The 23,410-nt window shown below is 52.2% G+C and overlaps 1 protein-coding gene across 5 annotated transcripts in view; it reads right to left on the reverse strand.

Annotated features, from left to right (window-relative positions):
• Positions 1-23,410, reverse strand: part of hdac11 (histone deacetylase 11) — a 278,425-nt gene that overhangs the window by 218,810 nt on the left and 36,205 nt on the right. For 3 of the 5 annotated variants that reach the window (XM_072472541.1, XM_072472538.1, XM_072472539.1), the window contains one exon: positions 11,058-11,084. The exons of the other annotated variants lie outside the window; for them this stretch is intronic. In XM_072472541.1, the coding sequence (XP_072328642.1) occupies positions 11,058-11,084 (27 nt within the window). The remainder of the gene's footprint in view (positions 1-11,057; positions 11,085-23,410) is intronic. 5 annotated transcript variants of the gene reach the window in all.

The following is a 23,410-nucleotide window of genomic DNA, read 5'->3' on the forward strand; positions in this document are numbered from 1 at the left end:
ACTGTCCTGAAAAGGGCTGCTCAGTTGCTCAGGTGGCTGCTGGGTTTCACTGTTACATCGATTCAGTGAAAGGTGAACCTATGACCTGAACCACCTGTGTGCAGGTTTGCGGGTACAGCTCCCAGTGAATCACACCCGTATCTTCATCACTCACCCATCGCCATAGGACTTGAGGTTCAGTAGGCACAAAGGAAGATGATTGTGGTGGTTGGAAGTCAATCATCTCAGCTCCAGGACATCACTGCAGGAGTTCCTCAGGTTACTATTCTACGCCCAACCATCTTCAGCTGTTTCATCAACGACCTCCCTTCCATCATAAGGTCAGAAGTGGGGATGTTTGCGGATGATTGCACAATGTTCAGCACCATTCGCGACTCCTCCTATAATGAAGCAGTCCATGTCCAAATGCAGCAAGACCTGGATAATACCCAGGCTTGGGCTAACAAGTGGCAAATGAAAGAGAGTTGTGCACCGTCAGCCTCACAGTCTACTCCCACGTCCACTTATATCCAGTGGCAGGCAGTGACCACCTCCTACAAGAGAGAATCTAACCATCACTTCTTGACTTTCATTGACATTACCATTGCTGAATCCCCCACAATCAATATCCTGGAGTTACCATTGATCAGAAATTGAATTGGATGAGCCATATTAATATTGTGGCTACCAGGGCAGGTCAAAGGCTAGGAATCCTACGGCGAGTAACTCACCTCCTGAACCCCCCAAAGCCTGTCCACCATCTACAAGGCACAAGTCAGGCATGTAATGGAATACTTGCCTGGATGAGTGCAGCTCCAACAACACTCAAGAAGTTTGATGACATCCAGGACAAAGCAGTCCCCTTGATTGCTCTCCCTTCTACAAACATTCAAACCCTCCACCACCGCCGAACAGTGGCAACCGTGTGTACAATCTACAATATGCACTGCAGTAGCTCACCAAGGTTCCTTAGACAACACCTTCCAAACCCACGGCCACTACCATCTAGAAGGACAAGAGCAGCAGATACCTGGGAACCCCACCACCAGACGTTTCCCTCCAAGTCACTCACCACCCTGACTTGGAAATATATCGCCGTTCCTTCATTGTTGCTAGGGCAACATCCTGGAACTCCCTCCCTTACAAAACAATGGGTGAACCTGTACCTGAAGGACTGCAGCGGTTCAAGGAGGCAACTCACCACCACCTTCTGAAAGGCAACTAGGGAAGGGCAATATATACTAGCCAAGCCAGTGACACCCACATCCCCTAAACGAATGAACAAAAAGATGTGTGAAGATGACTTGCCCGTGAATTTGATTTGAGTGAAAGAGAGTTGTGCACCGTCAGCCTCACAGCCACACGTCCACTTGTATCCAGTGGCAGGACAGAGTCCAGACGACTGGAGGTAGAATTGGGCTCAGTGGATGACCAGGATGTCCTCAGTGACTTGTCCTGCTCGTCATGCTCCACAACACATTGCTGATTCTGCCTTCTAGCCCGTAGAACCTATTCGTGGTTTCTTCCGTGTAGTCCACCAGGAACAGACTTCAGGTAGACAAGCCCTGTCTCACCAAGGGCTTAGGTCTGCTGGCTACCCTCACCTGGTGTAGCCCGCCTGTCGAGACGGTTTTCCGGAATTTGGCTGCTGTCACATGCAAACAGACACTTGGAGCCACATGTGAGAGCTGAGTGTCAGGTGGGGTCCACTGCAGGCGATCTGCTCGGAGAAGAGCACGACGTGATCCCCTGACTGAAGTGGATCCCCCGACTGAAGACCCAACTGTGACACCCATATACAGTTATTGAAAGGCAGAGATGAGATTATTTGTCACAATCAAGCTAAGGAATGCCTTTTCTTTTCTGGTACAACAATGAAAAGGCTCTCCATTTCATTCCTCAAATCTTCACCCCTGGTACACTGCATGTGGACATTAATTGTCAATGACAAATGTTATTTGCTCTCCAAATAAATAAAAATGTATTGAAGTATAAATTTAATTACTGACATTACAGAAATCTTAGTTGTACCTTATCAAAAGAATATATCGTAAAAGGAATGACAAACCTTGGGACAAATTTGCTGGAAGGTTATGCCATAGTAAAGGTGCATCTTCAGTGCACACCATTTTTACAGAACATTATGGGCGCGATTCTCCGCTCCCGCGACTAAGTGCCCACGCCGTCGTGAACGCCGTCGAGGTTCATGACGGCGCGAAACGGCCCCGATCTCGACCGATTCAGGGCCCGAAAATGGGCTAGGATCGGGGCCGCGAGAAACTCGGGGGGGCGTGTCGCGAAACCAGCATCGTCAGCGCGCGCCGGGCATTGGCGCCGCATAAAAGCGGCGCCGCGTCATCCGCTGCGTAACTGGCGTCACCCGCACATGCGTGGTTGCCGTCCTTCCCGAGGCCGCCCCGCAAGAAGATGTCGGATGGATCTTGCGGGGTGCGGAGGAAAGGAGGTCCTCCTTCAGAGAGGCCGGCCCGCTGATCGGTGGGCACGCTGGCCAGACCCCTTTTGAGTCTTACCCCGGTGAAAGAACCCCCCTCACCCCCCCACAGGCCGTCCCCCAAGCGTTCCCACGCTGTTCCCGCAGGCAGCGATCAGGTGTGGATGGCGCCGGCGGGAAGCCGTCGTTTTGGGCAGGCCGCTCGGCCCATCCGGGCCGGAGAATAGCGGGTGTAGCGGAGAATCACCATTTTGGGTGTCCCGGGCGATTCTCCGGCCTGCGCCGCGCAGAACTCGACGGGGCCGTTGTTGCCGCTTGGGTGAATCGCGGGAGGGCGCCGGACCGGCGTCGCGGGGAAAAATAGCGCGCCAGGCGATTCTCCCAACCGGTGCGGGAGCGGAGAATCGCGCCCATTATATTCTTGGAAATGGTAGCATAGGTGACAAGCTATTATTTGCACCTTTCCTGGACCCTCCGAGCTGTTCTGCCATGGCTCTGACTGATGCTAAGAGTTTCAGTATCATAGCTCCACAACCCTATAAAATCTATGGTGATGCCCAAATTTGCTGCATTAATACTGCTTTAAACTATGCTGCCAGTTAGATTAAACCAGACTGGCTGAGACCAAGAAGTGGCGTAATTGATATTGTAACAAGAGAACTTTAAAAAAACTCAATTAATTGGAGAATTTCAATGAGCTGGCAAAAAGACCTGCTTCGCAATTGCTATTTAGTTAGCACTTAGGTTTAATAGAATTGAGATATGCATGTGCAGATAGCAAAGCCACTCAAAACACTGCAATTGAAGATACTATCTGAATCAATGCAGAATCTGACCTTTTACAAATACCAAGGCCTTTGACAATTAACTTTTAAAAAAGACAACAACAGCTGTTTTAGGTAAATAGTTCATTCACATTATCTGTGAATACAGATTTGAAATGTGTTGGTAGCATCCCTCCAAGATATCTCCTGGATATCTCCTGGTTGCTGTTGTTGGTCAGTCTTTTGCATTTCATAGCAGGTACACAGTCTTAATCACTTATGCTTTAACATTTCATTTTGGTCAAACATCCAAATAATTAGTTTAATTCAGCATGGTATCTTAGCTTGTAGATTGCAGCATTTTCTTTGCTGTTAGTATCAAAGGGATCAATAAGTTGGCCATTGCATCACTTCAGAGACGCAATCTACCTAATACTTTCTAGGTAACTTTAGCTCAAAGCCATTAGAGGGTCAGGTGCACAACAAGCTAACTTATGGTGCTAATGGTGTCATCCAGCAAATTTCAGGTCACCATTCATGTATAATAATTAACATATGTGTTTTCAAACTCCCCACTAAAATGAACAGAACTTATTCCAGCCTAGACCAAAATAATGTTTTCTTTATTAGCTACATCAATAGAGGCAACATCTATACTTTTGTAAGGGCCACGAAGAATCCAGCACGAGTTTTAAGGATACAAAGTAATAACATTTATTTATTATAACATACATACATAACAGTAGCAGTAACTTCCCTTGCTACATACTCCTTCCTGCTGGTTCCTGAACTGGCCAGCTTTATTTATACTAGGAGTTTACTAGTGGTTTCTCCGCCCCCCCTCATTGGGGAAGCACATACTCCCACAGGATTGTGGGATAGTCATTAGTCCCCAGCCAATGGTACGTAGGCAGGTTATAACAACCCTCCCCCCCAAAGTCCAAGGAATCCACCGAAGACCCTGGCGAAGGAGGGCGTCGGACTCGTTTGGCCGCAGGCCGGACACCATTTGCACACGGTGCTGGATCAGGCGGCGTGTAACGAGACGGAGACCGGCGCTTCCATGATGAACGGCGCAACGGTTGTACATCCACGGCCCGTGGACCCGAGGATTCCCCCTCTGATGCATCCTGTGTCTCCATCTCAGAGTCAGAGTCTGCTGCCTCCGTCATGTCAGCGTCTCTATCTCCATTCGGTCCCGTAACGACCTGCGCAGGCTTCGAGTGAGGCACCAGTGGAAGATTGTGAGGACTACCTTCCCTTGTCTCTGGTCTCTGCGGCTGTAGAAATGAGCTCCGGGGACGGGGAATCTTTTGAGGGGATAGTCTTCTGGACCGAACGTGGTCTACATGTTTGCGCTGGAGACGCCCCTGGGCTTGCACTTGGTAAGATATAGGGCCCGTTTGGCGAAAGATTACACCAGGAACCCATTGGGCACCACCAGCAAAATTCCGAACGAACACTGTGTCACCGGGTGCAAACTGCCGAATCGGCCGATGCCGAGAAAATCCCTGTTCCTGCCGTTCTTGTGTGCGGCGTACTTTTGCGCCAATGTCCGGGAAAACCATACTAAGGCGGGTGCGAAGTCCCCGGCCCATTAGGAGTTCTGCGAGGGCCAACATTTTCATTTTGGTCACGCCTGGATGCCCATTGTGCAAGTCTGTTAGTATCAGCTCCTGGCCTTTTTCCGGGACAATCACACGCGTCCCCCACAAGAGGATGCCGTCTTCCACGCTGAATTCTGACAGCTTGGAGGAAAATGCCCGCAACTCGCCTGGGAGCTGTCTATGCTGCCCACCATACAGGACTATGTGCCTAACCTTTGACAGGACTGGCTCCGTCTGGGTCCACTCACGGGTCTGTGATGCCGTGACAGGCAAGGTGTCCATAAAGTTTAAGGTTGCAACCACCTCACCGGTCGTGGGGGTCGACATGGGGCCGGTCGATAAAGGCAATCGGCTCAGTGCGTCGGCATTTGCTATTCACCAAAGAGAAGGAATTGGTAGATGTTGAGTCTGGAGAAGGGGGTGTAGATAGCCTGGGTCACATTGTGATCCAAAAAGACGAGGTGTTGGGTGTCTTAAAAAATATTAAGGTAGATAAGTCCCCAGGGCCGGATGGGATCTACCCCAGAATACTGAAGGAGGCTGGAGAGGAAATTGCTGAGGCCTTGACAGAAATCTTTGGATCCTCGCTGTCTTCAGGGGATGTCCCGGAGGACTGGAGAATAGCCAATGTTGTTCCTCTGTTTAAGAAGGGTGGCAGGGATAATCCCGGGAACTACAGGCCGGTGAGCCTTACTTCAGTGGTAGGGAAATTACTGGAGAGAATTCTTCGAGACAGGATCTACTCCCATTTGGAAGCAAATGGACGTATTAGTGAGAGGCAGCACGGTTTTGTGAAGGGGAGGTCGTGTCTCACTAACTTGATAGAGTTTTTCGAGGAGGTCACTAAGATGATTGATGCAGGTAGGGCAGTAGATGTTGTCTATATGGACTTCAGTAAGGCCTTTGACAAGGTCCCTCATGGTAGACTAGTACAAAAGGTGAAGTCACACGGGATCAGGGGTGAACTGGCAAGGTGGATACAGAACTGGCTAGGCCATAGAAGGCAGAGGGTAGCAATGGAGGGATGCTTTTCTAATTGGAGGGCTGTGACCAGTGGTGTTCCACAGGGATCAGTGCTGGGACCTTTGCTCTTTGTAGTATATATAAATGATTTGGAGGAAAATGTAACTGGTCTGATTAGTAAGTTTGCAGACGACACAAAGGTTGGTGGAATTGCGGATAGCGATGAGGACTGTCTGAGGATACAGCAGGATTTAGATTGTCTGGAGACTTGGGCGGAGAGATGGCAGATGGAGTTTAACCTGGACAAATGTGAGGTAATGCATTTTGGAAGGGCTAATGCAGGTAGGGAATATACAGTGAATGGTAGAACCCTCAAGAGTATTGAAAGTCAAAGAGATCTAGGAGTACAGGTCCACAGATCACTGAAAGGGGCTACACAGGTGGAGAAGGCAGTCAAGAAGGCATACGGCATGCTTGCCTTCATTGGCCGGGGCATTGAGTATAAGAATTGGCAAGTCATGTTGCAGCTGTATAGAACCTTAGTTAGGCCACACTTGGAGTATAGTGTTCAATTCTGGTCGCCACACTACCAGAAGGATGTGGAGGCTTTAGAGAGGGTGCAGAAGAGATTTACCAGAATGTTGCCTGGTATGGAGGGCATAAGCTATGAGGAGCGATTGAATAAACTCGGTTTGTTCTCACTGGAACGAAGGAGGTTGAGGGGCGACCTGATAGAGGTATACAAAATTATGAGGGGCATAGACAGAGTGGATAGTCAGAGGCTTTTCCCCAGGGTAGAGGGGTCAATTACTAGGGGGCATAGGTTTAAGGTGAGAGGGGCAAAGTTTAGAGTAGATGTACGAGGCAAGTTTTTTACGCAGAGGGTAGTGGGTGCCTGGAACTCACTACCGGAGGAGGTAGTGGAGGCAGGGACGATAGGGACATTTAAGGGGCATCTTGACAAATATATGAATAGGATGGGAATAGAAGGATACGGACCCAGTAAGTGTAGAAGATTGTAGTTTAGTCGGGCAGTATGGTCGGCACGGGCTTGGAGGGCCGAAGGGCCTGTTCCTGTGCTGTACATTTCTTTGTTCTTTGTTCTTTGTTCTTTGCTATCTGCGTACCTGGTTAGTGCTCCAGAGAATACTCGTATGCAGCAAACAATAAAGCCCAGCGCTGGATCCGTGCAGAAGCAATGGGCGGTATTGGCTTATCCTCTCTGAAAAGTCCCAGCAGGGGCTTATGATCAGTCATGATAGTGAAATGGCGGCCGTACACGTACTGGTGGAAGCGTTTCACCGCAAAAACCACTGCCAGGCCCTCCTTCTCGATCTGCGCGTACTTTTTCTCCGCTGCAGTCAATGTGCGGGAGGCGAAAGCCATCGGTCGCTCGGCCCCATTCTCCATCTTGTGGGACAGGACGGCCCCAATACCATACGGGGATGCATCACATGTGACGAGCAAAGGCTTTCCAGGATCATAGTGGGTTAGTAACCCAGACGGCGACAATTGTTGCTTTACCCGCCGGAAAGCGGTTTCTTGCGGCTGACCCCAAACCCAGGTGTGATTTTTCTTTAGCAGAAGGTGCAAAGGGGCCAGCGTAGTTGCCAGATTGGGGAGGAACTTCCCGTAATAGTTTACGAGACCGAGAAAAGAACGAAGGTGCGAAGTGTCAGTCGGGGCGGGGGCTTGTTGAACTGCACGCACCTTCTCTGCGACGGGGTGCAGACCTTCGCGGTCCACCCAATAACCTAGGTAGACTACTTCCTTTGCCTGAAATACGCACTTTGTGCGACGTAAACGGACTCCAGCCTCCAAAAGGCGTCTAAGGACAGCCTCCAGATTTTCCAAATGTTCCTGCTCCGACGTCCCTGTAATCAAAACGCCATCTAGGTAGACAGCCACACGTGGTAAACCTCTCAAAATGCCCTCCATAACACGTTGAAAAATTGCGCAGGCAGAGGATACTCCAAAGGGCAACCGTGTATATTCATACAGGCCCCGGTGTGTATTAATCGTACATATGGTCGGGAGGCAGGGTCCAGCTCCAACTGCAGGTAGGCGTGACTCATATCTAATTTTGTGAACGAGAGTCCACCTGCAAGTTTCGCGTAGAGATCCTCTATGCGAGGCATTGGATATCGGTCGAGTCGGGAAACCGTATTCACTGTAAGTTTATAGTCGCCACACAAGCGAACTGTGGCATCTGGCTTCATTACAGGTACAATTGGTGCTGCCCAGTCAGCAAAACGGACGGGCCTGATAATACCCAAACTCTCCAAACGAGTGACCTCCCCTTCTACCTTCTCGAGCAAGGCGTAAGGCACTGGGCGCGCCCGGAAATAGCACGGCGTGGCTCCTGGTTCAACTTGGATACGGGCTACGACCCCTTTTATTTTCCCCAAACCAGGCTGGAATACATCTGGGTATCGTCCTAGCACCTCAGTCAACCCTTCAGAAACTGTTTGGAGGATGTGCTGCCATTGCAACCGCAAATGGCGCAACCAGTCCCGACCCAACAGGCTGGGCCCATGGCCGCGCACCACGATAAGTGGGAAACGCCCCTCCTGGCGTCCATAAACAACAGGGGTCATTGTAGTTCCTGCAATGTCCAGTGGTTCCCCCGTGTAGGTGGCCAACCTGGTATGTGAGTCGGTTAATGTAAGGGTCTGTATACCCTGCTTGATGCGGTCGAATGTCCTCTGGGCGATCACGGAGACTGCTGCGCCAGTATCCAACTCCATCTCAAACGGGTGGCCATTGACCCATACTGTCACCTTAATGGGGGCCACACGGGGAGCTGCCACACAATGCAGCTGCAGGCAGTCGTCCTCCGTCTCCACGTCCTCAGGAGTAGTCGCCGCAGGTTCATCCACATGGAAGGTACGGCCTCTGGGCTGGTCCCAGTTACGGCCCCTGGGCTGGTCCCAGTTTCAGTCGGAACGACGGCGCCTCTGGCGCCCCCAGGGCCGCCGTCCGCGACGGGGTCGGCGCCTACAAGTCTGACACGGACATGGCTCCTCATCCATTGGCTCTGGAGAAGGCTCCCTTCGGGGAGGAAACTGGCGTCGGTCCGGACGTTGCCTCGCCCAAGATACCGCAGGAGTGCTGGGGGACGTTTTCGGATGGAAGGGGTTGCGCCCCAAGGCATGCACTTCCATTCCCTGTAACTCCTGTACTCCTCGCTCTGCACTCTCTCGGGACAATACTATTTGAATGGCCTGTTGAAAAGTCAATGTTGGCTCCGCTAACAACTTTCTCTGGGTGGCCGCATTGTTAATACCGCAAACTAAACGGCCGCGTAACATTTCTGACAAGCTCTCACCATAGTCACAGTACTCCGCAATCCTGCGTAGCCTGGATAGAAAATCGGCAAGGGATTCTCCAGGGGTCCCCTCAGCGGTATTAAACCAGTAACGCTGGACTATCGTGGACGGGGTTGGGTTAAAATGTTGCCCCACTATATTCACAAGTTCATCAAACGTTTTGGTGTCCGGCGCAGCTGGGTACGTAAGGCTCCTAATCACCCCAAATGTATGCGGGCTGCAGGCGGTGAGCAATATGACCACCTGGCGCTCGTTTTCAGTGATATTGTTTGCCCGGAAATAGTAACGCATCCGTTGTGTGTACTGGTTCCAGCTTTCCAGCGCAGCATCAAAAACATCCAAACGTCCGTACAGAGGCATGGTATAATAGAAAACAACTTCCAACCTGTATCCAACAAAAATCCAGGGAGGTGGCTTCAGCAGTGTAGACAGCTATTCACTTTAACCTTCGTCGCTAGTTTTGTAAGGGCCACGAAGAATCCAGCACGTGTTTTAAGGATACAAAGTAATAACATTTATTTACTATAACATATATACATAACAGTAGCAATAACTTCCCTTGCAACATACTCCTTCCTGCTGGTTCCTGAACTGGCCAGCTTTATTTATACTAGGAGTTTACTAGTGGTTTCTCCGCCCCCCCTCATTGGGGAAGCTCATACTCCCACAGGATTGTGGGATAGTCGTTAGTCCCCAGCCAATGGTACGTAGGCAGGTTATAACATATACAATATATACCGTGCAAGGCAATTGGGAACAGGATAAACATCCTGGCTTTTTTTTGACGGCGGGGGGCGGTGAAGGGAAACTGTCAAAATTAAATTCATTTCATTAAATGAATTCAAAATCCTCTTCAACTCTATTTCCTATCCTCACAAAAGTAAAGATATTACATTTGCTCCATTGCTACATACTCAAAACCCTACATTCTACTGTAATGAGTTCAAAATAGTCATTATATCAAAGAATACAACCGGCTTCTGTAATACCATCTACATATTTTCACATTATGTAGACTATGTGTAGAGTGATGGAAGCATCACTTTCATACACAATACAGTAAACTAAAAAATCTGCCTTTAATAATTTGAGAACAGAAAACATATACACAAACAGTAAGCATTCTGTAAGCACATACAGCAAGCCAAATAATCAACACACACATTGGAATTCAACAGAAAGGGCCAAATTACCCTTCCCCTTTCACATGCAAGGTGGGAATGCTATTTACTCATTAGAGCCTATACCCATTGCAATTGCAATAAACTGGCAATGAGTTTGCAATGTCTGCACGAGGAAGCAAGAACAGATACTTAAAGATTGTCAGGTCAATTGTAAACAGAACAGGCTGCTGCATCCTACACATGCTCTTCTGCAGTAACTCTTAAATTTGTGCACAAATAAAATTAATCCGAGTAGAACAAAATCATTCTTTTCCCCCAAATATTTTGGGTTTGCCATCACCATTGAGACAAAAATTCAACAAACTTAGGAATTTTGATTTTAAGGAACGATAAAATTCTGGAGAATTTGAAATGGTTTGCTGAAGGTTGCCAACAATAATAAATTCCTTCCTAGAGCTTCCAAATGCCCTTTAAGATGCACTTTTGTATTTTAATTAAATCCAAAGATCAGGCATTGGACATTTAGAACAGGAAGAATGCAAAACATTCATCCATGGATGGATGTGAGCAGTCAGTTTTGCACTTCCAGTGTAAGGGTGGAGAACTGGGCCCATTCTACTTAAAACACAGAAACAGTAAATTTCATCTCTCCCAAGAAAAAGGTTCAATTTTTGCTTAATATTGAAACACTTGCGCAAAACAATTTCACTTTAATCACTGCTGATCATTGCAGGCAAAAGAAATGTTAACTCAAGATCAAAATCTTGGGCTAGCCTTTGAGTTCATTCATTTTCACAAGCATGTACACAGCAGAAGCACAAGAAGATTTACTTGGATACCTCTTGTAAGCCTTCCAAGAAATGGTTCTGTTTGCAGAAAGAAAAGAAAATATATTCACAGAATATAAATGGATGTAACAATGAAGAACTTCATTTTAGGTGCCAGGTCAGTAGTTTAAACAAATTGCACATGATGAAGAATATTGTCATCATGCAAAGACCACAACGATTGATATTAGACTACGTATTCCCAGTGATTAAACTAGGGGGGCATTTGAGATCAATAACTCAGAGTGAAATGGTTTTGGAAGCATCTCTTAAATGTGCACATTATGTCAAAAGAAACCCACATTATACTTCATCTTGAATTATAAAAGTTAGATTGAATTACGTTAGAATAATAAAATGCAATAATATGGGATTAAAATGAAACAAGATACAACAATACGTTCACACTACAGCTTGCAATACAGCATTTTGTGAAAGAAACATCAGCTGTCAGGTACAAACATACAAGTCACAGGGGATTATCATCATTGTTTTTTGAATGCAAGAGGTATGAGAATTGGTGGCTTACACAAAATTAATTAAAAATTAGAAGTATATATCCACAACCCTAAGCATGCAAAATATTAAGAGCAAAATTTGATATAATTTTTTTTTAAATCAGGGACCTGTCATGTAACTTATGTATTTCACAGTGAATACGAGAGATTTCTTCACTAAAATACAGAAACAGGATTTTCATTTTTGCCCATTTGCAACTACTTGAATTCCAATGCGTTTTCAGCGACAGAGAACTGCTGCCCTGTCTTGCACTCAGGCAAGATCAAACTGATCATCTGTACATTGTGAGGTAACTTGGAAAGTAAGTGGAATTTATACTACACAGGAGATAATCCAGATGTGGCAAAAGAAAATGTTACAGTTAGAAAACTTTGGCATGGAGGATATTTTAAAATGGATGGCATTGATGAATAATGTTCAGGTATGGGCAACAAAATAACTCCAGTTTTAGAGGCATTCCTGGGTAAAACTCAATTAATTCTCTCAACTTTGATGTAACAAAAGAACCATAATTTCAGGTGCAAATGAAAGAGAATTTGTAGAGTTTGTCCACTTATAAAGGTATGGTAAAGTCGTCATAGTCCCGGATGACCATAGACTGCTTTCCCCTTTGAGGGGGAGAGCTGACTAGTGGTGGTTTAACTGGAGGATCACCACACCTCAGGCGAGGGGCAAGGTTGAATAACCACAGGTACAGGAATTGAACCTGCGCTGCTGGCTTTGTTTTGCATCATAAACCAGCTGTCTAGACCATTGAGGTAAAACCGGCCCCCATTTATAAAAGAACACGTATCACTGGTCATTGGTGAGCTGATTATAACAAATATATTTATTATAAATATTTCATAACATATTTCACTTACAATGTTTTTTAGGTGCCACGGTAAAAATGGAAGTTATAGTAAGCTGAAATGGATAATTAAGTTCCAGAAGTTACTTAACTGCCTAAACCTAAAGGCTGACCATCCTATTAAGTGCCAGCTTCTCACCAATTAGCTCTTCAACAACTATTGTTACATTTATCTCAACTACCAACTAAAAATGGTCCAGGTAACACAGGTACCATAATACTGTGCACAGTATGATCATCTTTGATTAGTTTTATATTTAAGTAACATTTGTAAATTCATCCAGGATTTCATTTCCTTTTGAATCAACATTTTCCAGTCTCTTTATTATTCCTCAAAAGAAGCTAATTCAGTTGAGTCCAATTTTTGTGTTTGTTTCCAATAATCAAAGCTTTTCTTGTCAGGGAAAAATTCCTTTAAACTTCATGTAATATTCCAAATATTTTCATGCCAAGAGAACGATAATCATTAAAGTAATATGTCTCGTGATCAAATCAAATGCTTCAGGGAAAATCCATGGCGATAAATCAGACAGGCAGTGGATAGCTGGTGGGTGACAGCCTGGAGAACTCAGTGTACGTCTCCGTGAAATTTTCATGGTTTGCCCCAGTTGGTCAGCGAGTTGCCAACACAAGGTCTCCAAGAGGCAGCTTGCCAATTAAGAGATGGGAAATCCAGCAGCGTTATGATAGTTTTAAACCTGTAGCAGCATCTCACAGAAGATCGGTTCTCGTTTAGGAAATAGAGCCAGGCAAGATTGTGTTGCAGTACGCAATACTACTTCTAACAAGAACTCCAAGGTGTTCTGATGCAGTGATGAGGATCGGTACCCGCCAGCCGCCGAATTATCTGGCACCGAAAATTCGGCGGGGACGGGAATCGTGCCCGCCGGTCAGCAGGCCCCCCCCCTCCCCGCCCCCGGGCGATTCTCCGGCCCGCGATGGGCCGAAGTCACGCTGCTGTAATGCCGGTCCCGCCGGCGTCAATCAAACCACCTACCTTACCGGGGGGACTGGCGGCATGGGCGGGCTCCGGGGTCCTGGGGGTGGGCATGGGGTGATCTGGCCCTGGGAGGTGCCCCTACGGTGGCTTGGCCCGCGATCGGGGCCCACTGATTCACGGGCGGGCCTGTGCCATGGGGGCACTCTTTTCCTTCTGGCTCGGCCATAGTCTCCAATGGCCGACGCTGAAGTGACCCCCCCCCCCCCCGCGCATGCGCAGGAATTACGTCAGCAGCCGCTGACGCTCCTGCGCATGCGTGGACTTCCGCCAGCAAGCGAAGTCCCTTCGGCCCCGGCCGGCCTTTCCCGCCGGCCGGCGGGGCGCCAAACACTCCGGCGCGGGCCTAGCCCCTCAAGGTGAGGGCTTGGCCCCTAAATGTGCGGAGAAACCTTTGGGGCGGCCCGACGCCAGAGTGGTTCCCGCCACTCCATCCTGCCGGGACCCCCCGCCCCGTCGGGTAGTGGAGAATCCCGGCCCAGATTTGCTTAAAAGTGATCCTGCCCACAATGGGCGCGATTTACATCGCAACGTCTCGTGAGATTGCATTAGATCTCGCAAGGCGCTGCGAGCTGGGTAGATCCTGGGAGCAGGGTCTCCCGGCTTCTATCAGCCACACGGAGTACGGGAGCCGCTTTTCGGGCACAGCATAGCTGTTGGATCGCGCTCAATCACAGCAAGTGATTGTCAGGAAAGAGGTCTTCTTCCTCACACACTGTGGAGGGGTACCGTGCAAATTAGTGCATGAGCATGGAATGGGGTGACAGAAAATGCCAACCGTGTACCCAACTGTAAGGCAGAAAGAAATTTACTGATTTGCAAAGGCACGCCTGCCCTTTATATCTCTCATTTGCTTTGCAAACTCCTGCAGAATCTTACCATCACCTCACTGGCTACACTTGCTGATTTTTCATGCCATCATGCACAAGTATATGTTGAAAGCCCTTGCCAAGGGGATTTATCATCACACTTACACTTTACTGCACGCAGAATTGATACTTATTGGGAGGGAGGCAACCAGAACAGGATATGATCTCACCACTGAGGAGGATGTTCAACCATTCTTTGGACACTAACACCAAAGGTAAAGGTTGCAATTGACACTACTGGGAGACAAAGAGCATAGCATCAAAGATGGTCAGGTTGGAGGCAATGCCCAGCAGAGTGTATAGGAATTGTTGCTTTCTCGTCTCATTCCACTTAACAATCTCATCCATATTCAGCATGACAACCTACTCACCTGCTACTGTTTATTCTTCCAATGCAAACTTTCCTTTCGCTCCCTTTTTTAAAGGTCCATAAACACAAGCATTCCAATGACAGAGATGATTGTCCTTCAAAAGATACTCTGTCGTTCACTGTAACCCTTTTAAATTTAATCACAGTAAATGGCACCTTTTCGGGCATAGCATGTTACAGAGATCTGCACTAGATGATTCAACAAGAACAAATTATCAGGAGTAGATGAAGCTGGCAAAAAACGTCATGTCACCTCCCAGCTTTGCTAATAGCAAGAGACATGCGGACTTTAGGGCTGCAGTCCTAAAAAAATGATTTCTGTCCATTAGATGTTGAAGCTTCCTCACCGTCGTCTACGTACCTCAAAGTCCTCTCCCTCATCAAGCCTTCCGCCAATGCCCATTCCATGCCTTGTTGGCACTGCAGAGCAAAATTATACAAATAAAAGCAAACCACCATTATGAAAAACACTGTTTCACAGCTATTGTTTGAAGAATCCAAATGGTCTATTCAGCAAGGGCTCAAGTTACATGAACATATCAGACTGTCGGCGGAATTTTCCATGCCCCAGGCAGAGGGTTCAATAACGGTGAGAAGGGAATTCAGCAGGAGGCCCAAAAATCAGTTTCATACCGTGTGATATTGCTATGGGATCTTCCTCTGGTGCCTGCTATTGTGAATCAGGAAACCCATTGGAGGTTGGCATGAAACCCATAAAGGTGCACAGATGAGGGCCTGGCCACCCATGCCCAATTCTCCGCAGCATCAGTGGCGTAACATGTCTGGAACATGTGCAAATGTTGGTAAGATAACCACTTTATGCCGCGATCAGCACCTTTCTAAGTCTTCAACATTACCATTAACACTTCCTTTGTCTTGTGCCCATAAAATGTATAGCAAATCTCTCCTAGTCCACCTATCCCCAACCTTCATTTTTACTCCACCTACACGACTCCCTCTTAAACAGCATAGAATCATAGAATTTACAGTGCAGAAGGAGGCCACTCGACCCATCGAGTCTGCACCGGCCCTTGGAAAGAGCACCCCACTTAAGCCCACACCTCCTCCCTATCCCCGTAACCCAGTAACCCCACCAACCTTTTTGGACAATTTAGCATGGCCAATCCACCTAACCTGCACATCTTTGGGCTGTGGGAGGAAACCGGAGCACCCAGAGGAAACCCACGCAGACACGGGGAGAACGTGCAGACTCCGCACAGACAGTGACATAAGCTGGGAATCGAACCGGGGATCCTGGAGCTGTGAAGCAACCATGCTAACCACTGTGCTACCCCGTCATAAATCCATCAGATTTTTCCCTCTCTTCAGCCCTGAAGAGGAGTTATATGGATTTTTAATCTTAATTGTTTCTCTACCACAGATGCCTGCATTTTCCAAGCATCTGATTTCATGTGCAGGAGGAATAGATTGACAAAATCCAAGGGGGGGGGATTTTCTGCCCCCGTTTTCGGTGGGTGAGAATGCCAAAACAGCATTGAAGCCTGCGTGACTCCCCCTCTCGATTGTCTCCATCCTCCACCAGTGACATGACAGGATTTCTGTCATCCAATGACGGGAACCCCAAAACAATATATTTACATATGATTAGCAGCCCTCAAACGGCGGTGTGACATCACGTCAGTGGGGTTTACAAAAGGTCTTTAAAAACTATCAAATAGAATTTGCCAAGGATTAATAGGACTATGTACAGCCCCAGACGAGAGAATCATGCCCAGGCAGTGTCCCAGACACAATGGGGGGGGGAGGCAGCTCTGTGTGGGGGGGATCCGTGGGGGAGGTGTTGGGGGTTAGGTGTTCTGTTTCTGTGGGGTCCGTGTTTTTTTTTCTACCACTTGTTTAAAACTTGCTTAACACAAAAACGGGCTTTACTGACTTTGATATCCCCTATGGAAGCCTTGAAAGCGCCACAAATACTAAGTCGAAGGTCTCAGTGATCTTGACTGTAACTGAAATGATCACAATAACAAGTTGAGACAACTGACTGCAGGTTTTATTGCTGGAGAAGACAACTCTATGCCCATGGGAAGAATTTTTGGTGCACATCTCAGAACTGCAGTTGAGAAAAAACAGTTTGACTCAACTACTTGCTGTTTCTACTCCTGCCAGAGTGCAATCCATGAAGAAAAGGCTCTTGATAGATTAAGCCAGACTACAGCAGCCACACAAGTACTTCAAAATGTTCTCATGTTAAAAATCTCTTTAAAAGTAAACTCTAAAATTGTCAGTGCCAAAACAACAGGCTGGATTCTCCATTATTGGGACTATGTCCCCACGCCAGCGTCAAAACGGTGGAGTTTCACGCTAGGAAACCTGGCATGAAAGGTCCATGAATTCTTAGCCCTGCAGGGGGCTAGCAGGGGCCCAGTGTAGATCTCACAGCTTTTGCTGCAGATACGGGCCCCCGTATTTCTGGGTCGGAGGCTGCCAGCCGGTTGGGATACTCGCGTGGTGGCTGCGGACTCAGTCCGTGGCCGCCCTGGTCGGCCACGCATGCGCACGCCGGTGGCCTCCAGCGCCGTGCTCCATGGCGGACTCAGACCGTGGAGCTGGACGTAAAAAAGAAACCCCCCAATTGGCTGCGCGCCCGACCCTCAACGCCCACACAAGCATTCATCGGCCGCCTATAAGTCCCCCACCCTCCCCACCCTCCGATTGGCCCACCCCCGACTAGGGCGGCCACGAACTGAGTCCGCAGCCACCATGTGAGTATCCCAATGGGCTGGAGCGCATTAGTTCCACGCTGTCGGGACTTCGGCCGGTCGGGGACGAAGAATGGTGGAGCGGACCTCTGGCAATGGCCCCAGGTAGGTCCCAGGTGGCGCAGCGGCTTTTCAGGGCCCGCAGAATTGGGTAACCGGCGCCGGTCCCGATTCGTTGCGGGAAAATGGATTTTCTGCCCACGCGCCGGCCGCGATTTTGGCGTCGGGGTGCGGAGAATCTAGTCCAACGTCTCAACATTTTCTAAAACTTTACTTGGAAACAGCTAGGGATGTTTTTCAATAAATATTATGCAAATGGCCATGTGCCCAACTTGGACCATTCATGCCTGGCTGGCAGGAGTAGCAAATGGTGAGAGCAATGAGGCAGGGATGAAAATGGTAGTGGTTCATTTGACTCCTATTTACAGTCAATTTGCAGAAGTATGATCCTCCCACGTTTTGAGCATGAGCTTTGGCTGTCTGGATGGAGATCAGGGACGAAATTCTCCATTATCGGCGGAAAGTCCGCCGATCGGCGCAAAAAACGGCGCAAATCCCACTTGAGTCACGTCATAAAAATGGGCCGATAGTCTGCGGCCCGAAATGGGCTAGCAGCAACGTAACGGGATCCGCGCTTGCGCAGTGGTTCACGCCGTGCAGCGTCATACGCGCTGCACGGCGTGACGGCTCATAAGGCCGCGCAGCTCCCCCCCCCACCCGACCGGAACAGCCGACCGCAACACCCGACTTGATGGCTGGCCGTCGCTCAGCCCCGAGGTTCGAGTCACGCGATGTGGAGGCGCTCCTGGACGCGGTGGAGCAGAGGAGGGACGCCATGTATCCCGGGCACGGCCGCAGAGTTGCCCCACGCCACAGCCGGCGTCTGTGGAGGGAAGTGGCAGAGGCCGTCACCGCTGTGGCCCTGACACCACGGACAGGCACCCAGTGCCACAAGAAGGTGAACGACCTCGTCAGAGCAGGCAGGGTGAGCCTCCCCCATGTCCCCCCTCCCCCATATCCCCCCTCCCCCATATCCCCCCCTTCCCCATATCCCCCCCTTCCCCATATCCCCCCCTCCCCCATATCCCCCCCCATATCCCCCCTCCCCCAAGTGAATCCAGCCCTAACCTTAACCTCTGCAATGCACGCGCAACCGATGGCGTGCATTCATATACCTGCCTAACACTGTTGCCTTTTACCCCTGCCACCCCCCCCCCCCCCCCCACCAGGAGAAGCGCGCACACAACAATAGGGAGCATGTGAGGACTGGAGGAGGGCCCGCTGATGAGAGGCCACTGACCGTACACGAGGAAAGGGCCCTGGAACTGGCTGGCGGACCTGAGGACCGTGAGGTTGCTGATGCAGAGGTCGGGGGCCCACGAGCAAGTGAGCCACCGACAGCCCGTCCCCATATCCCCCCTCCCCTATATCCCCCTCCCCCGTATCACCTGATCACTGCCTGATGTCTAACCATGCATGCTTCATTGTGTATCGCAGGACCAAACGTCCAGGCACCCATCCCCGCAGATGCACACCGCCCGCAGGATGCCCCTCGGAGACAACAGGAGACGGAGAGACCCGCACCCTCCAGCATGCGACGCCCGCAGGATGCCCCTTGCACACCACGGGAGACGGAGAGACCCGGACCCTCCAGCATGCGACGCCCGCAGGATGCCCCTCGGAGACCACAGGAGACGGAGAGACCCGGACCCTCCAGCATGCAACGCCCGCAGGATGCCCCTCGGAGACCACGGGAGACGGAGAGACCCGGACCCTCCAGCATGCGACGCCCGCAGGATGCCCCTCGCACACCACGGGAGACGGAGAGAACTGGAGCAACAGGGAGACGACACCCCCGTCACGTGCGGGAGCGACCACCCAACGACGAGGGGGGCAGCCACAGGCCCCCGTCACATCCGAGCCAGGACACCACTACCCAGGACACCACTACCCAGGACACCACTACCCAGGACACCACTACCCAGGACACCCCTACCCAGGACAGCACTACCCAGGAAGACGAAATACCGGACAGTGACTCAGAGTGGATGGGTGGAGACCCAAAGTGCCATGGACTCAGAGTGGGACGAAGAGCACGACACAACGCCACTGCTGTCACCAACACCCTCCACCATCGCAGAAACACTCACCACGGCTGGGCACTTTAGTGATGAGGCGTCTGGTACACTCACTGGGGCGCACAACACAGCCGTCCCGGTACAGCAGGTGGAGGTAGGAGCAGCAGAGGGACCGGGCGGTCGGAGGGCAGCCCAGCCCAAGCGAACATCTGCCGCCCAGATGGATCCCGGGTTCCTGCAGTTACCACACCCACACATAGATCCGATGCAACCACCAACCCGGAGACGAGCGAAGAGGGTGACGGGCGGCTTGCGACGGCTGCGGTCGCAGGTGGAGGAGTCCACCCGCGTCCAGGAGCTGGGAGTGGTGCCGGTCATGCGTGCCACCCAGGCCGACACTGCACGGGTGGCGCCCGCGGTGGAGGCAATGGGTGCGACGATGTCAGACATGGGGAACGGTTTGCGAGGCCTGGGGCCTTCCGTGCAGGCGGCGTCTGTGGCCCAGGAAATGGCTGCCCTCTCACAGGAGGCCATGAGCCAGTGCCAGCGCCAGATGGCAGAGGCGCTCAACGCCATAGCCCAGTCTCAGCAGGCCATGGCCCAGTCTCTGCAGGCCATGGCCCAGTCTCTGCAGGCCATGGCCCAGTCTCAGCTGGCCATGGCCCAGTCTCTGCAGGCCATCGCTGAGGGCATCGGCGCCAGTGGCCATGTGCGAGCCGGCGTTGCACTGTCACAGACAGGGTTTGCCAACCCCCTGGGCTCCATGGCTGCAAACCTGCAGACCCCTGTCGATACCAGCACGGGCCTCCAGGACTGGCAGCGCCAGATGTCGGGGGCGCGTCAGATGGCCAGTCCGTTCGCATCCCCCACCCATGTAGAGGCCTGGGGGCCATTGGGCACCCCGAGGGAGGAGGAGGTGGTGTGGTCCATCCCGGCTCCCTCTGTAGGGGAGGTCCCGGTACACCGTGACACCTCGGACTCCCCCCCTTCCGTCCCAGGTGCATCGGGTGGGCAACGGGCAGGACAGGCTGGCAGCTGACCATCCCAGTCGCCCGGGCCACAGCCTGGCCCATCTAGGCCAGGACGTCCCAGGAAACGGCCGCCAAAGGGATCCAGTGTCAGAGGGCAGGAATCACAGGAGTCCACCTCCAGTTCTGCTCTACCGTCTGGGGAACCACGTAGACGTAGTCAAAGGGCCCGTAAGGCCAAACAATTAGACACTGAGTAAGTTGGCACGGGTGCAGGGCACAGATGGGTTTTAGGGGCTAGGGCACGTGCATGAACTCCTTTGGTTATTAAAGTCAATGTTACACCTACCGAAGCTGCCTTTGTGTTCTGTCCAAAGTGTGCGGGGGTGTCATGTACGTTGAGCGCAAGTGTGTGTGTGAGGGGTGGTCTTACCTCAGCCCCAGGTGAGTCTGCCCCCTTCCCCCTGGGCCGCCATCAACATCCCCCGGGCAGAGGACGGGACCGTGCGCTGCAGTGTCACAGCCGCATGCAGGGATGGTCCGGGTGGATGGTGGTACTGTGGCCATGGGTCAGACATAGTCCAACGATGTAGAGCCAGGAGCTCATCGCAGGGCGGGTTGTCATCATCCTCCATGGCCTGCGATAGACACGCGTCCACCCGCAACTTTGTGAGCCCGGCCCGTTGTGCCGCAGGTGGATCGGCAATGGGGGGGGGGGGGGGGGGGGGTGCATGCGGGTGGGGTGGGTGGGGTTGGGGAGGGGGGTGAGGGTGCTGGGTGGGTGGATGGGTGGGGGGTGTGGGTGGTCGGCTGTTGCCATGGTGTGCGGTCTGTGGCCATTCTACCCGATTCCCACGCCCATCTAGTCAGTTAAGCGGGCGTCTATCAGTCTGTCCCGTGCCCGCTGGGCCAGCCGGTAACGGTGGACAGCCACCCGTCTGTGTCTACCCAGTCTGCCCTGACCATTGCCCCCATCCCCCTCATCTGGGGAGGACTGGGCCTCTTCCTGCTGCTCCTCCACTCCGCCCTCCTCTGCCTGCGGCACATCGCCCCTCTGCTGGGCTATGTTGTGCAGGTCGCAGCACACCACAATGATGCGGCCGACCCTATCTGACCGATACTGGAGGGCGCCCCCAGAGAGGTCCAGGCACCTGAAACGCATCTTCAGCATGCCAAAGCACCTCTCGATCACTCCCCTTGTCGCTACATGGGCATCATTGTAGCGGTTCTCCGCCTCATTGCGTGGCCTCCGTATAGGCGTCATCAGCCACCAACGCAATGGGTAGCCCCTGTCGCCCAGCAACCAGCCCCTCAGCCGGGGATGGCGTCCCTCGTACATGCCGGGGATGGATGACCGCGACAACACGAATGAGTCGTGTACACTGCCTGGGTGACGGGTGCAGACGAGCAGGATCATCATGCGGTGGTCGCAGACCACCTGTACGTTCATCGAATCGGTCCCCTTCCTATTAGTGAACACGGCCCTGTTATCTGCAGGTGGTCGCACCGCGACGTGCATCCCATCGATCGCGCCCTGGACCATGGGGAACCCGGCAACGGCAGAGAAGCCCACGGCCCGGGCATCTTGGCTGGCCCGATCCACGGGGAAGCGGATGTAGCAGTGCGCCATGGCATAAAGGGCATCTGTCACTGCCTGGATGCACCGATGTCTGCGATATGCCGGACAGGTCCCCACTCGGTGCCTGGAATGACCCCGTTGCATAAAAGTTCAGGGCCACCGTAACCTTGACGGACACGGGGAGAGGTGTCCCCCGCCAGTGCCACGCGGTGACAGGTGTGCCAGCAGGTGGCAGATGTGTGCCACGGTTTCCCGGCTCATCCGGAGTCTCCTCCTGCATTCCCGGTCCGTGAGGTCCTGGTATGACTGCCGGGGCCGGTACACACGGGGCGCCCTCGGGTGCCTCCGTTGCCGTGGGGCCGCGACGTCCTCCTCCCCCTCCTCGTCCTGTCGGTCAGGTGTCCCTCCAGCCTGGGCGGCTGCCGCCTGCCCCTCTGCGGCAGCCTGCTCCGCCTCTCTGGCACGCTCCTCCTCCTCCTCCTCCTCATCCAGGGCAACATAGACATGAGCGGCTGCCACCACGGCGGCCAACATCGCGGGATGGTCTGAAAACATGACGGCCTGGTGGGGGGGGGAGGGGAACGACGACATGTCATCATTGCCCATATCCCCCCCTCCCCCCAGCCAGGTGGCATGGACCGCATGGGTCCAACTGTTGTAGGCTGGCACCTGGCCAGGTGGACTAACTCATTTGCCCTCCCATCACCCACCCCAGCACGGACCCCCCACCCAACCTCCACCCCGGCACGGACCTCCCCCAACCCCCAACCTCCACCCCAGCACGGGCCCCCCCCCCAACCTCCACCCCAGCACGGACCCCCCCCAACCCCCAACCTCCACCCCAGCACGGACCCCCCCCCCCCCCAACCTCCACCCCAGCACGGACCCCCCCCAACGCCCAACCTCCACCCCAGCACGGACAACCCCCCCGAACCTCCACCCCGGCACGGACCCCCCCCAACCGCCACCCCAGCACGGACACCCCCCCAACCTCCACCCCAGCACGGACCCCCCCCAACCCCCAACCTCCACCCCAGCACGGACCGCCCCCCCCAACCCCCAACCTCCACCCCAGCACGGACCCCCCCCCCCCAACCTCCACCCCAGCACGGACACCCCCCCAACCTCCACCCCAGCACAGACCCCCCCCCCAACCTCCACCCCAGCACGGACCCCCCCCCAACCTCCACCCCGGCACGGACCCCCCCCCAACCCCCAACCTCCACCCCAGCACGGACACCCCCCAACCTCCACCCCAGCACGGAACCCCCCCCCCAACCTCCACCCCAGCACGGACCCCCCCCCCCAACCTCCACCCCAGCACGGACCCCCCCCCCAACCTCCACCCCAGCACGGACCCCCCCCCCAACCTCCACCCCAGCAAGGACCCCCCCCCCAACCTCCACCCCAGCACG

The sequence above is a fragment of the Scyliorhinus torazame genome, chromosome 13 (genome assembly GCF_047496885.1).
Source record: "Scyliorhinus torazame isolate Kashiwa2021f chromosome 13, sScyTor2.1, whole genome shotgun sequence".
Taxonomy (NCBI): domain Eukaryota; kingdom Metazoa; phylum Chordata; class Chondrichthyes; order Carcharhiniformes; family Scyliorhinidae; genus Scyliorhinus; species Scyliorhinus torazame.